Source organism: Mus caroli, chromosome 2, assembly GCF_900094665.2.
Source record: "Mus caroli chromosome 2, CAROLI_EIJ_v1.1, whole genome shotgun sequence".
Taxonomy (NCBI): domain Eukaryota; kingdom Metazoa; phylum Chordata; class Mammalia; order Rodentia; family Muridae; genus Mus; species Mus caroli.
In genome coordinates, this window is record NC_034571.1 from 73,996,288 (window position 1) to 74,014,418 (window position 18,131).

General features: G+C 37.5%; 1 protein-coding gene across 1 annotated transcript in view; it reads left to right on the forward strand.

Moving 5' to 3' along the window:
* The window catches only part of Itga4 (integrin subunit alpha 4), a 72,837-nt gene that overhangs the window by 32,211 nt on the left and 22,495 nt on the right, over positions 1–18,131 (forward strand). The window contains exons 12-17 of the mRNA XM_021155222.2: positions 104–194; positions 735–780; positions 1,151–1,305; positions 3,834–3,988; positions 12,313–12,462; positions 14,528–14,604. Coding sequence (XP_021010881.1) covers positions 104–194; positions 735–780; positions 1,151–1,305; positions 3,834–3,988; positions 12,313–12,462; positions 14,528–14,604 — 674 coding nt within the window. The remainder of the gene's footprint in view (positions 1–103; positions 195–734; positions 781–1,150; positions 1,306–3,833; positions 3,989–12,312; positions 12,463–14,527; positions 14,605–18,131) is intronic.

Genomic DNA, 18,131 nt, shown 5'->3' on the forward strand with positions numbered 1-18,131 from the left:
AAGGCAAGCCTGAGAAGATCCATTATTTAACTAAGTAAAATCTTGGAAATATTAGATATTTCCAACAAAATTACACAACACAGAGCCCCTTTATTTTTCCTAGAGAATCGAAGGACGTCAAATCAGCAAATCACTAAGGATGTTTGGACAATCGATCTCAGGACAAATTGATGCAGACAACAATGGATATGTTGGTGAGTAGCTATGTCCATTTTCAGGACTGGGAAGGAAAAAAAAAACTTTTGTGGGATACTGCTTTAGTGTGATCAGGGAAAGCCAATGTGAAGGACTTCAGATTACTTATAATTGTGTTCTTGAGAAAAAAAAGAAGTATGTAAGAAACCAATCAAATGTGATGAAAAGCAAGGAGAAATCTGTTTTGAAAGACATGAAAGGCACCTTCTGGAGGAATGATTCCAGCTTAATGCTTTATATTTTGTTTGGCAGCCCCTTTGCAAACATCTAGCATGCTGTTTCATTTCTTTCTTGTATAACGATTGCTGCTGCTACTTCTGAGTGCATAGATTCAGACATATCGTGAAATGGATCTGAGGATGCTAGCTTGCCTTTCCCAATTATGTTTCTGTAAATGCTATTTTGATACATTTGTGATGTGAAATGTGATGATTATTATTTGCTGCTGCAAGGTTATTCTCTTTAACTAATAGTGATCGGTAATCTACCCTGTTGATTTATTATTAATTATTATTATTATTATTATTACTATTCTGCAGATGTAGCCGTTGGTGCATTTCAGTCTGATTCTGCAGTGTTGCTAAGGTGAGGTTGATGTGTGTCACTCCTTAATGACAGTTGGGCCTGATTGTAGAGTGTGGGCGGCAGGTTTTAAAAGCAATGGCCTGGATGATGCTCCTTTTGGTATCCTGGAGTTCTATCATTAAACTTTGGGGTATTTTTTTCTCACCTTGTGTAGACATAATTAAACAGACCATCAGATAAAGCTAATGGTTTTATAGATTTAAGTGAAAACTTCTCTTAATCTGTACACAAAATATAATCATGCATGTATGTACATACCATTAAGTAAGCATTTTAATGATGTTGCTTGTTTGTTGGGAACAAATGTAATTACTGTCTTTACGGTAAGATTATTCTATAACTAATATTAATAATCTTATTGCCTTCTTAGGACAAGGCCTGTAGTGATTGTTGAAGCATCTTTAAGCCATCCTGAGTCTGTAAATAGGACAAAATTTGACTGTACTGAAAATGGACTTCCATCTGTGTGCATGCATCTTACACTGTGTTTCTCATATAAAGGCAAAGAGGTCCCAGGCTATATCGGTAAGCACACTCCACAGAACTAATCCCATACACTCATTCTTTAATCCAGGAGTCAATTGTGTGCCCTCATTGTCCATTATCACGAGCATTTGACATTTCTTTAGAGCAGAATGGAACAATCTTTTGATGTGCACCTCTTGTCTGTCTTTTTTGTTGTTGTTGTTGTTCTCAATTTGTTCTAGCCAGCATATGAGGCACAAAGGAGGTTTAGTGCATAACTCAAGAGGAGGAGCTAAGGCCACCCCTTGCTGCGTTAATTTAAGGTGAACCCTCTGTGTGTAACCTGTGAAATCTTCAGCATCAAATGAGGGCACCACAGCTCCCCTGCTTGACAGGGCTCCTTTTGAAATGTTTTTATTGTTACTACTGCCTTTTCCACAGTAATGGAGAAAGAACATAGAGCCTTGGGGATGCTGTGCAGGTGTCACATCACTGAATTACACCCTCAACGCTACTGAGCTTGTAAAACCTGGAGCATAGCATAGGTATGAAGGAGTAAGAGGCACAGGGTCTTCATCTAAAGTATATGCTGTCATATTTGAATAATTAAAGATGCTTCTCTGGAGGCTAGACCTGGATTTAGTATATGTAATATGCTGCCACCCTCAGCTCTGAGAACTGTGCCCCTTTTCCACTTATAGGGAACTCTTCAATTGACTGCCATAGAGAATATAGCATTGATATGGATCATTCAAGTGGGTAGTTAATGCAAACTTACACACACACACTCACACACCACAGCAGCCTTTAGAATAGTTACTAATGAAAATGGCTCCCAGTAAGTCATACTTCTACCTGGGGTTATCATCGTTTGGATATTAGTCACTTGTGAAATTGATTGAGCAACAACTGAATAGGCTGCTGTTATATAAAGATCACAGAGGCTGCCAATTGCTTATGGAGCCAAACTTTTGATGTGTAATAGAGGTTCCAGTCTGAGCAATTTTGTTATGTAATGGGCAGCATGAACCCAGCATCTGTACTTTATGAGACTCATTTTTTAATAATGCTCTTGAAAAGCCCTGGCCAAAGCTGAAGTAATAAAAAGATGGGCAAAGCTTCATCTGGTTATTGGCACCTGGGGAGTGTGACCCCAGAGTGAATTACACATTAGCATAGACAAGCGAATGGATTATCTGAAAGATACACAAAGGGTGGATGCGGCTGTCTCCTTGTTCTTCCAACTCCGTTGCACTAGGTCTGTTTCTTAATGTCTGAAAATGAATATATGAAACACAAATAATCACAGTGTTCTTATGAAACAGACTCTGGTAAAAATAACCCACGTGGTAGCTTGGTGAGGTCATTCTGTTCTGCCTCTTGAGGGGAATACTTTTGTAGTCCCTCCTTCTTTACCTTGGCTTTGGACTCAGGTGATAAATTTGAAAATGGTTACTTCAGTTGCAACTCTCTCTTGCTTTCTAGGTAATTATATTACAGTTATTGTAATTTTGAATTCAATTGATTTAGACTTTATTTTCTAAATTAAATGATGGTTGAAAGGTTTATTTGAAAATGAATGTAAGACTAACAGGTTTGACGCATACATTGTGGGCAAAATACCTTCACAAAAGTGTGTTCCTTTTCAGATATAAGTGAATGTTGCAGAAATTATATATATATATATTTTTTTTTTTAATTACTTAGACATCATTACTCCTGTGCAGTGAGGGCAACTCAGTGGAGGACTGCTCTCAAGTCACTTTGTAAAGAACCCTTTTAGAGTCAGGAAATGAGGCTTACTTCCTTGCTATAATCTGCCTTGATGATTTTATGGCTTTTAAAATCCCCCTCTTCTTTTCTGATCCGAGGATCTTGTTTTTCAGCTAAATATTAACTATGTCAGATTTTAACCACCCCTAAACCACTAGAATATTTGAGAGAAAGATTATATACTTCTCATTTTCATTTTAGATTAACTCTAGAGGGTCAAACCATGAGCAGTAAAGTCACAAAGAATCAATAATTGGTGATTGGACTGAAAGGAAGGTATTTTTTAGTAAGCCATTTTATAAATTTTTGGGTTTTGACCTGGTTGTTCATTTTATATAGGAAAATTAAATAAAATATCAAACTTTCAAATAAGAAACACAAAATTAAGGGACCCATACTATATTAGACATTAGGCATGCACCACACAAGTCAGCTATCGTACAAGACAGATTCATCCTGAGAGATGCTGGCGCTCACGGCTCTAGACACACTTCTGTCTTTGGCTGATATATAGACAAACAGACTTGTTCGGTTATCCAGGATTTTTGTGTGGTTTTCTCATTCTTATATGTGAAAAGATTAAGCAAATAACTAAAGGTGTTAATAAAGATAACTGGAAGACAAGTTAATAATTTTTTATTTTATTAAATATAATTTTAAAGAATATTTTATTTCTTTTTTTTCATACTTCAGTTTATCTGCTTCACACTGATCCAAGGAAAGAACTCAGGGAACTTCCTGGTTGACTTGTAACTGTTAATACCTCAGTGCCTTAGGAATGGATGCTAATCACGATGCTTTCTCTGTTTTTACAGTTTTGTTTTACAATGTGAGCTTGGATGTGCACAGGAAGGCAGAGTCTCCGTCAAGATTTTATTTCTTCTCTAATGGGACTTCCGACGTGATTACAGGAAGCATACGAGTTTCAAGCAGCGGAGAGAAATGTAGGACACACCAGGCATTCATGCGGGTAAGGGAGACTACGTAACGATGAAATACAGACATCCCAATTGTCTGTGCGGCAGCAAGTTACTGTGTGTTTACGGGCTGTTAGCTTCCTGTCCCGGTTAAAACATTAAGCAGCATCAACCTGGAGGATGCAAAGTCCATTTCTGGATGTATCTTTATCTTCGTCTATCACATTTGTCTGTGTCCTTGCATCCAGAGACTTGCCTTTCCCTTCCTCTGATTGCTATTCCCTGTGCTCCTTTACCCAGTTGTTTGGAAATGTACCTGTGTTGGTCTGCAGAGCCTCAGATGGTTTCTATGGTGTGTTTGGGGATGTTAGTTTGCTTTTCATGACCTCAGCTAGGCAGAAGCCAGCACGAATGCATTGGGGTTATTAGTCCCCGCTGCAGCTTTGTTGGGGTGTCAATGGGAGCTTGTGCGATTGAGGCTCGGTAAGGCTCATTTGTGGGCCAGGATGACAGCTCTCATGATGGTTCGGGGGTGGATAATCCTGCCAAAGCACAGCAAATTTCATGTTTCTTTTATGAAAACACTCATTCCCAAGCCAAGCACCATGCTCCTCATGTTGGTTAAATTTTAGCATCTGCAGCTGTGCCAGGTTTTTTTCCCCCACTGGGGAACCATGTATTCCATCAGAAAATCTATTGTCACAAGGAAGCCCAACTATTCCTAGGAGCCCTTTCTGGGATTTGAAATAGTAGCCTCAGCTTAGAATATAATATTCCCTAAGATACTTACTCCAGGAAAGGCAAACAAGCATCAAGACTGGTTCACTGTGCCTTCTGAGAGCACTCACAGGCCGTTTCCCCATCTCCCTTCACAGGGTTTATTGTGCTAGAGTAAAGCTGTAAGATGGGTCAGAGCCAAACACATAGAACAGTATTTATGTAGCCATCAGTTATGTGGTATGGATACGAGAGGCTCTTTTATTTTCTTCCTTCACAGATGCGTTTTGACTTATATTAGTCAATTACAGAGAGAAAGGCTGAGGCCATTTTCAGGGCAACATGAGGACCACCTTTAGATGTTCTCAAGGAAACAGGTTGTGTTTAAGTTACAAAAATAGCAGCAATTTGAGTTTGATTTATTTTGTCCTGTTCCCTGGCGTTGTTCCTACTAATAAAGGACTGGATCATCCAAATTGTACAGTTTCTTCAGAGCACATTTGGAGTAGAATTAGAGCTTAGCAGAAGTTTCCACGATCTCTGTCATGTATCCACTCAGAATTGCCATGGCTTTGTGATAATGAGGTGCACTGTTGATGTTGGGCCCTATCAAGAATGTATTATTATTATTATTATTATTATTACTACTACTACTATTAGTATTGCTATTGTAAGGCTGGAGAGCAATGACAGTGGGCTAGGCAGAAATCTCCAGTATTTAGCTGCGTCCCAAGTCCTCCTACTCTATAGCAAACATTTAGTTATAGTATCTACTGACACAATGGGGCATGCACTATGTGGGGCTTTAGAAAAGTCATTGTTTTCTCCGTTTTTTTCTTTCCTAAGTTACATAAGCAACTTCAACCTTCTTTTACAACAAACCCAGAGAAGACGTAGGAACCACAGAAGCAACAGCTTCAGCTTTGAGTTCTGGAAAGGAGCTGTAGCTATTGTACAAGTGTCAGTGCAGTCTCCCACCCCTGCCCGTCTGGTGGCACACACCATTAGGGACATTAGCATTCTTGTTCTTCACAGTTTATAGCACAAGATAGCAGCCCCAAATCTTAGTCTCTCTCTCTCTCTCTCTCTCTCTCTCTCTCTCTCTCTCTCTCTCTCTCTCTCTCTCTCTTTTCCTGATGAAACAGAGAAGATGGGCAGTGGTCAGATTAGCTGGCTAGTTCTTGTGTTCCGTAAAAGATATCTGGAATCAGAATGTATGCATTTGACCTAGAGCCCCTCAAGATTAAATGTGAGAACATCTTTTGATATAGTATTCAGGGGCATTGGTGAGGTAGCTCAACTTGTTAATCGTGTTGTTCTTCCAAAGGACCAGACGTTAGTTCCCAACACATAACTCACAACCTCCCATAAGTCTAGTTCCAGACGATATGACCTTTAATGGCCTTCCATGACTCCCACACACACAGATGCATGTACACACACACACACACACACACACACACACACACACACACACATGAATAACAAATACAAATAAAATTAAATCTTTAGAGTCTTGATTTCAGGCTCAGGACACTCAGCATTCAGGACTCCCTGCTAGTGGATACCAATTAAAGCTCAATTTTCTCTTTCACTAAGTTCTCTGGGTGCCACTGGGTGTTTATTAAATACATTGTGTCAGCTTCTGTTTGAGACTCTTATACATTATCAGTGACTAAAAAAATAGCAATATCACTACCTTCATGCAGTTTCCATGCTAGTGGTAAGAAACAAAAGCATGCTGGGAAAGAAAGCTCCAGTATTCTACAAGATTATACAGATAAGGGAAAACAAGTGAAGGAATTGCCGAGGACAGGGGAGTGTGAGATGCTGGTTGGGAGGTGGACATAAGTAGGAACAATATACATAAAAGTAGGGCTCCTTTAGAAGGTGATATCTAAGGAAAGATTGAAGGATTGAGGATTTTTTTCCCCATGCAAAAAAAGCAAGGCTGTGGCCCCTAAGTTCACTGTATAGCAGCAATATGTATAAGACTTCTCAAACAATATGGTGGACTGTAGCTAGAGCTATTGACTGCACGGGCCTACAGAAGCTATGGAGATCTGCTGTTCGATCAAGTTCCTGCATGGTACATGTGTGGTTGGCTTAGGAACCATATTCTGAGAATCTCAGACAAAGGAGCAGAAGGTTCTGGGAGCCAGGTTTAAAATGCTTCAGGACAAGAAGATGGCAGGTTGGTTTGAGGGACAATGGAGAGTTGAGGTTGACTAACAAAAGTGAAGAGTGGGGGTGAAGGGAGAACACTTGCAGACAGACCTGAGGGTATCTGTGAGTTTTTCTCTAGTGAGCTGGAGATTCATGGTAGACATTTGAGCTGAGTATATGTGACTTCAGTATGAAAAGCACTCTGGCTACTGTGGAGAGAGGATTGATGGATCATAGGTTGCAAGCATTGACACAGAAAAGACTACTGATATCACCAAGGTCAGAGTGATGTTTCCATCAGAGGTGGTTGAAGACAGATTCTATGCCCTTTACTAACAGACACTATATCAGTCACCTGAAGGAGAGTCATCAAGACAAGTACAGAGTGGTTGGCCCCTAGCAACCAAATACATAATTTCTATAAGTTCAGAAAAAAATACTGCAAAAACAAAAAAAACAACTTTTACTTGGAGCATTCTATTGTTCAGTTGTTACCTTGCTGAGATGGAGACATATTTAACTTCTCAAATAAATATCAGTTAATCATGGGCATATACTAATCTATACTTGGAGAAGGGTAACAGGAAGACCTGTCACCATCAACATTCTGAAATCCAGTAATTCAGTACCTTACAATTAGACTTGTGTGATAGCTGAGGGGTGAAAGAGAAAAAAATCATATGGAAATAATTGAGAAAAGATAGGGTTATTTTTTTAGGGCCTGGTGAAAATGTGTGTGTGTGTGTGTGTGTGTGTGTTTGCGTGTTTGTGTGTGTGTGTGTGTGTGTGTGTGTGTGTGGCAGTGGTTGTATCTCTCAGCATATATTAAACATCAAAGTTTTTACGCTTTAATGAGATGATTTGTATGACATGTAAATGGTATGTCAATAAAGGCATTATTCTTAAAAGCATCTCCATAGGCTTCTCCAGTGCTAGTGACCTGGACCTCCTCCCTCTGTACTTGCCCATGAATGTGTGAAAATAATTATCCCCACACATCTATGTGGATTCATGCTTGATAGACCGTGACAGAAGTACTAACATAGCCTTGTATCTTTTGACTCTTCGTGTGCAGAATGGATGCGTTAGTAAATATCTTCAAATGTTTATGGCTGACTAACTTCATATTTTGACCAGATCTATTTAAAATATTTTTTCCAGTACTTAAGTAAAATGAGAATATGTGAACCTGCAGTTTAGTTGTCAACTTGGTCAGACCTACAGAGATCTATGAAAGAAAAAGAATACAAAGTTTGGCTAATTTTAGGCACACACTGCCTTAGTCGGAGTTTCTATTCCTGCACCAAACATCATGACCAAGAAGCAGTTGGGGAGAAAAGGTTTCATTCAGCTTACATTTCCACATTTATGTTCATCACTAAAGGAAGTCAGGACTGGAACTCAAGCAGATGAGGAATCAGGAGCTGATGCAGAGGCCATGGAGGGATGTTACTTACTGGCCTGATTGCTCAGCTTGCTCTCTTATAGAACCCAAGACTACCAGCCCAGAGATGGTCCCACCCACAAGGGGACCTCTCCCTCTTGATCAATAATTGAGAAAATGCCTTACAGCTGGATCTCATGGAGGCATTTCCTCACCTAAAGCTCCTTTCTCTGTAATAACTTCAGCCTGTGTCAAGTTGACACCCAAAACTAGCCAGTACACAAGCTAATCTGGATTCTTGTGGATACTATTTTATGAAAATTCAGATAAAAACATGGCATAGAATTTTCATTATGTTTAACATAATAGCATATGACATTTCATAAATACACTTCTAAGCAAATTCATGTTATTCCTGTCAAATACTTACTCAGTAACTCTAAGGTATTTTTTAATGTTTTAGTTTCTGTCTTTAGGTAGAGCTGATTGAATTAAACAAGTAGTGTGTGTGTGTGTGTGTGTGTGTGTGTATGTTTACAAAAGCACATGTACATTCCTTATATTATGAGAAAAGCATAATTAATAGGTAATTGGGATAATGGAAGTAATGTACACCGGATGTAGAGAAGACCTCGTGGAAAATTAGTATGAATTAGATGCTATGTGATTTGGTCAATGCAAGCTTGTTGAGAAGAATGAAAATAGTGGACAGGTAGAGGGATATTCAGTGGCTGTCTAGTTCCTGTGCCCAGGGAATAATTTAATCAAGTTTGCTATTGTAATACTCAGGGCTTCAAGCTGTTTCACTTTCACAAGTTGATAACTTGGGATTTGGGCTTTGATTTGCAGCATTCCTATATGGTCAAGGTTTCCTGTTGAGATGATCATTTGCCAAGTAATTTTAAAAAGATCATCTGTAGATAAAAGAATAAAAAACGTATTCTGGAATCTTGAACACTGTAGCTCAGGCTCCAGCTCTTTCAGATGCTGTTATCACTATAAGTCTAATACTCACTACAACACCATTTTCTACTTAATGTTCTCTGAGTGACAAAAAGTCCCACTTTTCTATGCCTCCATGTTTCTCCACATTTATTAAAGTAAATCTCAGTGTTTGATTGGTTATCCAATATAGCTACATTTCAATATATATATATATATATTTATATATATACATACACACACACACACACATATATATGTGTGTATATATATACATGGTTATAACATCTGGGCATTTTGCACACACCATGTGACCTGACCATCCCTACAGTATGTAGACATCATCACTATCATTGCCACTGTCATTTTCAGATAATGTAACAAAACATAAATAACCGGGCCAATGTTATACAGATAGAAATGGGCTTGTTATGCGGTCTCTAGCTCTAGTCTTCTTCAAGCAAATTATTCAGTTGAGAGAAGAGGTAGTTTAACTAGAAGTTTATTTAACAAAGCAAATCAAAGTATTTACTCCAAAGAGAGATCTGAGGACGTTTCCCCCAGACGGTTCTTAAGGGTAAAATGAGTAACTCTTTTCCCATCACACATCATGGTGGACCAGAAATGCCACTCAGGATCTTCTACATTTTCCCATGACCTTCTAAAAGGCACGATTCAATATCGAAACCATGACATAAATGACATTATAAGGAAGCTAAGGCCCTTTCAAGATAACTCTTTATTAGTGCACATGTCCAGGAAAATGCCCAGGAATCCTAGTTCTATACAATAACAACCTATCTCTATCATAAAGTGAATTTTAATGTCAGGAGGCATAGCTATGATAATTTAGCTATCATATCACACATCTAAATCCTGTTTTAGATAGCTGGAGGATCCCATGATTGTTTGTTCAAGGTTTTTTTAAATTGAGGTCTTATCATGAAAGCTGGGGCCATGGTTTTGCATACTTTTTCCAGTTCTACAAACAGTTCTACTTCTCAGATTCTACCTAACAGACTCAAGATTTAAACTCCAATTTTCCACCTTTATAACAAGATATTTTTAAGCACGACATAGCAATATCCATTATGTGAGTAGAAGAAGCAGTTGTAGTTTTGTAAAGGATGTTGAATAAATACAATTATTTAGTATTTGCCACCTTTATAAATTTATTAGATTGATTTTCATATCTGAATAACACAGCAATAATCTGCAATAGATTTCTGGCTTATAGAGATCCCTTACCAAGACAAGCTAACCCCTTGCTGTGCATAATGAATGCACCAAAGTTCTCAGTTATTGAGTAGGTGGCATTACTCCATCTGAATGTCCACAGCCCACCTAACCCCAGCTTTTCTGTATGTGTGTCTCTGTGTCTATTCCTTCTTTCCATCACTGGACCAGTTATGTCTATCCTTAGAGCCATTCAAGGATGTGGCAGGTTAAAATTTTTGACTGTCTTGGGTGCAAATAATTGAGTTTCTTTGATAGCCCAGAAGAAACTTGTTGAATGCATTTATTAAAATGGAACTTGTAAATTGAAGAACATAGGAAGGTTGAGTCAATCTGAGCTTGACAGTTAAATGGTGCAGATGACAGGACACCAAACATCTGTGCTTGTTTCTTCAGATTACCTCTAGATAGAGTAACAATTCTAACATGAAGGAAAATGAAGACTGTAGATTTTCTAAACTGGTCCTTGTGTTTGTGGACTTCATTTATGGAGCATAACCTGCCCTCTCAAATTCTGAGGTTATTTTCATTTATGCTTTTGTTGTGCTTAGCAACATGCTTGTATGCATTGGTCTTTAACATATTTTATTTCATGAAGTGCTCAGTTGACTTCTGTTATAAAAGCTCAGATGTTGCTTTATTAGTAAAGATCCCATTACCTCCCCAGACAAGGAATAAAGGGAAATCTGTCTTTCTAGTGAGTCGTGAGCAAGCAATACCATGCTGTGTACCTTACCCCCTCCCATGCATGTGTTTTCAATTTGAGAATAACTTTTGGATATACTGTAGTGCTGATTTAATTGAATCCTGAATGCTTTCAGGTTGTTTCCACTTGATTAAATTGTTTCCGCTTGTACCATATGTCAGGAAATAAGTTTTGACGATAGAATGACATGATTTTAATGAAGAGATTAGTAAATAATAAAATGCAAATATAATTTTAAAACATTCTAAGTTTGTGGGAAATATTCCTAGAGGAAATAAAACAAATGCATGCTTGCAGAAATTAAGATTAAAATGTAAGAACTGATAATGTATTGGAGTAAGCACACGTTTGCCATTGGAAATGTAGTAAAATGAATGTTAAAACCCTAATCATCCAACAGTGTATTTTTGACCATGTAGCTATAAGAGTAGGCACAGGAAATGCTATGTAGAGATCAGGAAGCCACTACATATAAAAGAACTGTTTTCAAAGCAAAATATTTTGTAATGGCTACCACTGCTGTGTTATTGGTAAATGAACCTATAAACACTTTGTGTGTGTGTAAATCATAATAGCATAGCAAACAAGAAAACTGTCACAATAAGGAAATTCAATAAACTTAGAAATGCAATGCTAACATTATTCCTGTATTTCTAGTCATGGTGTTATATAATATAAAGGGAAAATGTCATTATGATAAATAAATAAAAAACTCGAAAATTTCATAATAAATATGAAGTTGAATGAATCAAACTGAGTACAAAGTGTTCAAAGAGATTTACAGAAATCTTATTGAGCGACATTATTTTCCTATAAGCATATAAGGGGCTATTAAGTGAAACAGAAGTGTTAAGGAAAACTTTGAAATTATTTATTGAGTATGTAAATGAAAAATGTGCATATTATAATACCAATATACAAGAATTATACAAAATATCATGGAAGGGAAAGTGCTGAAATTCCACCCTCTGCAAATACCATCAGATATATGGTAATAGTTTTTCATTTCATACTCTGTCCTGTCACAAGCCACAGGGACGTTTCTGTAGTGCACAAAGAACATACACTTCAATTTTTGTAAAAGTAATTCTGCTAAAATGTGGATTTGTGTGTGTGTGTCTTTTTTTTTTTTTTTTTTTTACCCTTTAGAAGGAAAGGATTTTGTGAAACTTTTTTTATTCATGTTACCTGCTTTTATTTGTACACACTATTTTCAATTCCCTTAGAAAGACGTGCGAGACATCCTTACCCCCATTCATGTAGAGGCCACATACCACCTTGGGCATCATGTGATCACCAAACGAAACACTGAGGAATTTCCACCACTCCAGCCGATCCTTCAGCAGAAGAAAGAAAAAGACGTTATTAGAAAAACGGTTGAGTATTTTCTTGTATTTAAAACATAAGTAAAGAATTTTTCAAATAGGACAAAATTAATTGAAATGTACCTGAATTGTTCAGAAATTTTTATAAGCATTAATGAAAATAAATTTAAGATTTCTCTCTCTCTCTCTCTCTCTCTCTCTCTCTCTCTCTCTCTCTCTCTCTCTCTGTGTGTGTGTGTGTTTAATAATTCCTTCGGGATGTTCAGTTGAATATGTTTATACTTGCATTTAGTCACATGAGTGCCTTCCTATATGTAAATGTTTATGTAGAGTATATGTAAGTTTTTCTCTCCTTGAAGAAATTAATTTCTCAAGAGAAGCCACAGTAGGCGTTGGTTGTGCTAAGAGTCAGTTATTCAATGCCATTCCATGTTCTCTTCCCTGTTCCATGCACCCGCTGGTCTGTTCCATGCACCCACTGGTCTTCCCCTTTCCTTGCACCCACTCTCCCCCCTGTTCCATGCATCCACTGGTCTTCCCTGTTCTGTACTCCTGCTGGTCCTCCCCATTCTTGCATGCTCTGGCCCTCCTTTATTTATCCCCTTTTTTTTTCTTGTCTCTCCCTGGCTATAGAGCCACTCTGAATTTTTAGTTCTCCAGCTGAATTTCTGTCACATATAAACACATTTACTGTGTGACAAAATTTCTCTTTTAAAAATTCTTTTATATGTTTATAGCCTCATCTTAGTAACAACTGCCTATTAAGATGATCCCTGCCTTCTGGCCAGTGAACTGTTATTCATTTCCTAAATTGTTCTGTTCTGGAGTATTTTGGGTTTCCTTGACAATGTATTTGCTCATGCAGTCCCAGTGTTGAGACCTTAACTGTCTACCAACGTAGTCCCAGTTAACAGTTTGCACTGGGGTACAGTCAAAAGGCCCTCACTAAAGCAAGCACTAATGGCAGACAGAATGTAAAACGTGAAAGGGACCGTCCAAGATCTAGTTCACATCCTGTCCAAGCAAAACTGCTTTACATCATGTAAGCAGACCTAAGCTCTTAATCACTGCTGCCTAGTCTAAGATAATTGATCAAATTAACATAATAACTTAAGAGCAAATTTCTCCATTCTTATGTGAAATTATGAGAGTGAGTTGGGATTTTTAAAGATTTTTCTATTGAACTGCAGCTTTCATTATCACTTACTTTCCAATGCCTTCAATATTTTTAAATACCAATACTGTAAACACACAAGAAAAATATTAGCAATTTGTAATCGATATTTTGGTTTTTAGACCCATGTGCTCTCCAATTAGGAATAATAGAATGAAAATCATACTGACTTTGCTGAATCCTTTGGTGGACTATTTATACTTCAGCTTCCCCATGTGGGTGGACTAAGCTCTGTTATGTCACATGACTATTCACTTCCCACTTTCTGTGTCTTGTTTCTTTCTTCACTCTCTAGATCCCCCTTCTTAAAAAAAAAATATTTCCTCTTGCCACCTATTCCTATTGTGCTGAGCTATTTTAATTTTTTTATTTATTTGCTTTTACATAGTGTATACTTCACATTTTCCGGAGATATACATGCAAACCCCATAGTATACGTGGATCCTTTTAAATGATTAGAGCTTAATAAATTGAACAAACTTCACAACAGGCTACCATTTAATTTTGTTCAATGTTTCCACAAAGTTTTGCCTCTCAGCTTCTACATATAGATGTAATAAGTCGCTGCCCACCCCATGCCAAAGTAAAGTAGATGTTTTATTTTTACATAATGAATTTGATCAGAATGTAGCAGGAGAAAGTTGTGGAAAGGAAGATTAGGAATATATTTGCAGCTAATATTATAAATATCTGTATAGTGTCTTTAATATAATTTCTCAAAGCTTATTTGACTTAACAAATTTTGGCCTTAAATCCACCAGAAGAATTGAGTTTCTATAGCTCTGAAACTATGTATTTGAACCTCCTGACTAATTCTCAGATTGAACCTTGGGGATGCATAAGTTGTAATTTAATGTGTGACTTTTATTTTTGTCAAGCACAGGTGCCGCATTCTTTAAATACATAGGAATTAAAATAAACGTTGTCATGTTTTATTTCCAGATAAACTTTGCAAGGTTTTGTGCCTATGAAAATTGCTCTGCTGATCTCCAAGTTTCTGCAAAAGTTGGATTTTTGAAGTAAGTATAGTTTACTCTGCTTTTCATCAAAAGAACAAAAAGGGTAAATGCATGTGGGTTCTAGTAACAGAGGGTCTCACCCTCGAATGTCAGCATCATTTAAAAATTTGCTAAATAATAATGTTTTGCTGTGAGGGACTGAGTGATGCTTATATCACTCATTTTACATGTAAAATGAATGATCAAATATATATATATATATATATATATATATATATATATATGCATTACCATCTTTTAAAGTATGAAAGCGTATGAGCATCCCTAAGATTTTATGAAGTCTGCTTTAAGTCTTTTGTTATAACTTAGAAGGTATTTCAGGATTTAACTGTGCCTTGAGATATCATTATCACAGTCATAACTATATTTTAACATTTTAAAGGCCTGGTAATAAGAGTTTAGCTGGAAAAAAATAAACTTTACTACACAATGGTTAGTATACTTTCTGGCTAGAAAATGGGTTATGAAATTCAAACTGATATGCAAAATACTATATTTTGACAAATTTGAAAAAGAATAAACTAACTTGTTCTAAATTCATAGCATGATAGAGTAAGAAGAAAATACAATGTGCTTAGAATAGCATCTGGCATAGAGGAAGAACTAGGTAAATAGGAATGTCTACTGTTACTTTATAATGGAAAAAAACTGCAATTATGTATCATGTAGAGGTTTCCTACATTCAATTTGCTTTGCACATCTATAGACACTGGGAAATGAAAAAAGGTTAAGGATACAGAGTGACCAGGAGCAAGAATGAGAAACTGGATTAGAAGGCGGGACATAAGCAAACCATGGAACTATCTAGTTTTATGTCAACACAAGGAAGAGCACTGGGGAAAAGGAAGTGCCAATAGATAATGCCTCCACAAGACTGGCCTACAGGAAAGCTTGCGAAGAATTCCTTCATTGACTGGTTGATTTGGCAAGGCTTAGCCAGTGTGGACAAGCGCTGTCCCTGGGCTGGCTGGTGGTCCTGGATTCTACAAGAAAACAGGCTGCACAAAGTCTCTTTTTCATAGCCTCTGCATCAGCTCCTGCCTCAAGGTTCTTGTCTGGAGTTCCCTGGATGATGGACTACAAGCTATAAGAGAAAATCAATCCTTTCTTCCCCAAGTTGATTTTGGTCATGATGTTTTATCACAGCAATAGGAATCTTACCTAAGAAAATGGAGCTTTGGTACATAGCTCCTTACTTGAAAATCACTCTCAATATCACATTTTGAATTCCCTCTACACAGGAGAGATGGCATAGGGATGAGAAATGTAAATTTTACAGGATGAACAATGAGATAAATGACTCAAACATTGAGAGTCATTTTATTCAAGGAGCTTAAAAGCAGTAGAATTCTTCTCAGTCAGGCAATGTTAGCGTAGCCATGGGTATCTACAGTTCAGAGGCAAGGAGCCCTCCCTTGACTGGTAAAGGAACTTAGTGCTTACAAAGGATTCAGTTGGCTCACTCAGGTAATTGAGTACCTGCTTTGTATATCAGAGCATGGTGTGACTTTGTGGGTCTATTAGTTTGAGAATATATAATTTTCCATTTGAGTATTTTTTCTAAGATATGTAGGATTTTGGTTTATCAAGAGACTTTGATAAAAAGTCGTTGTGCAGGTGCATGTGTAGAGAGGGAGATTTGCGAAACCATAGATGAAGTGATTCCATGTGCTTGCATTTTGGGTTCTCTGTATCTTCCTGCTCCTCCTTCATTGCTAATCTTCATGAGAAATGAGATTTCCTCCTCCTCCTCCTCCTCCTCCTCTTCTTCATCTTCATCTTCTTCTTCTTCTTCTTCTTCTTCTTCTTCTTCTTCTTCTTCTTCTTCTTCTTCTTCTTCTTCTTCTTCTTTCTCTCTCTCTCTCTGTCTCTCTCTCTCTGTCTCTGTCTCTGTCTCTTTCTCTCTCCTTTTTTAGATAACTTCTACAATCATAGGTTTCCATTTGGCCTTTCAATTTTTTTTTTTTTTTTTTTTTTTTTTTTTTATTTTTTTATTTAGTGCTAGCCCTCCTGTACCCTTTCCTCTTATCCCTGCCTTGTTTTACCCTTCCTACTCCATTATTTTCTACAAGACTTTATTACTCTGAAACCAGGCAAGTAATGCAGTGGTGACTTCCACGTGGGAGGTCAAGCTGATCAGATTCAACTTGGCTCAACTCTAACTTCTACTGCTTTACCCAAAAGGTCGCCTTAAGAGAAGCCTATGAACCTCCTCTTTCCTTGCTATAAAATAGTAGAAATTACGTCTTCTCTATTGGATGTTAAATTTTTTAAAATGCACTTATTACAAGTGATTAGCTCAAAACCTGATACCTTTAAAAGGTACTACTGTTTTTAGAATCATATACATTCCAGTGCAAAGCAGTACGCACCAGTACCTTTGCATCATTTTGAAAAGTTACAAACTATTTCTGTGAGGCTAATGATAACTTATTTGGGGGATGTGCAAATGAGAACTCATCTAATTAAGTTTTCAGAGCCACGGTGAAAGCTTTTGACTGTGTTTTGAGTAAGTTATTCTGTGTCAGACAAAAATACAACATCTCTGCATGTAGGTGTCTTCTCTCCTTTCTCAGTAACCGTCTGCAAATTGGGGCCATATGTTGTAAGCCTTCTTCTGGCTGTAACTCTGCTGGCACTAATGGTATTATGTGTCCCAGATCTAGAAGCCTGTTTTATGTAAATGCATTTACTCCGTAAGGAACATGAATTTCTGAAGCCTGCAATAATAAACCACTCGGGTTTGACAAGCAGTCCTGATTCCCACTCCCGCCTGGTTCCATTAGGCTGAGGCCTCCTTCTATGTGTCCAACCTCCTGGGACAGTGAGCCAACCAGAATTCCCACAGAAACATAACAGTGAGCAAACATGTTATCATAATCACAAGAATAATAGGTATTAGGCAACAAGAAGGAATCTGCAGTCAGACCTTTCATATGGATCAGGAAATAAATTACCTTACTCTTCTATGTTCATGTTTCTAGAATTAGTGATAAAAACTCCTCTGACTGCTTTCATAACAGTTAGGACTACTTTTAACTTCATGTAACAAGAATTTGACTAATCCTGACTTACAGAAATATATATGTGGCATAATATTTGCATGGAAATGGTAGTTGTGGGTCTGTTATACAGCCAGAAAGCCTGCATATATGGTTGTCTTTTATGTTCTTTTGGTTTTTTATTTATGATTATAATATTTTAGTGCTAACATTCCCATAAAGGAAGTGGATGCAAGAACAAGAGTGTGTTTGTTTGCTTTGTGGTTTTTTTTTTTTTTTTTTGAAAGCTTTTCAGAAAAAATATCCCTTCTCATGCTTACTCTAACTTGACATTCCCCTGAGTCCGTCACTGTGCAGGGAGAATGGAGTCCTTGTGGTCATGTTAGCTATCAGGCTTCATTCCCCAAAGCTGAACTAAATGCTCATCTTCTGCAACATCAAAGAAATGCTGCCCACTCCCTGAATAATCTGGGGTTCTGGTAGCATCAAGTGGGGAACTCTGAGTAGACAGTAAGTTGTGAATGG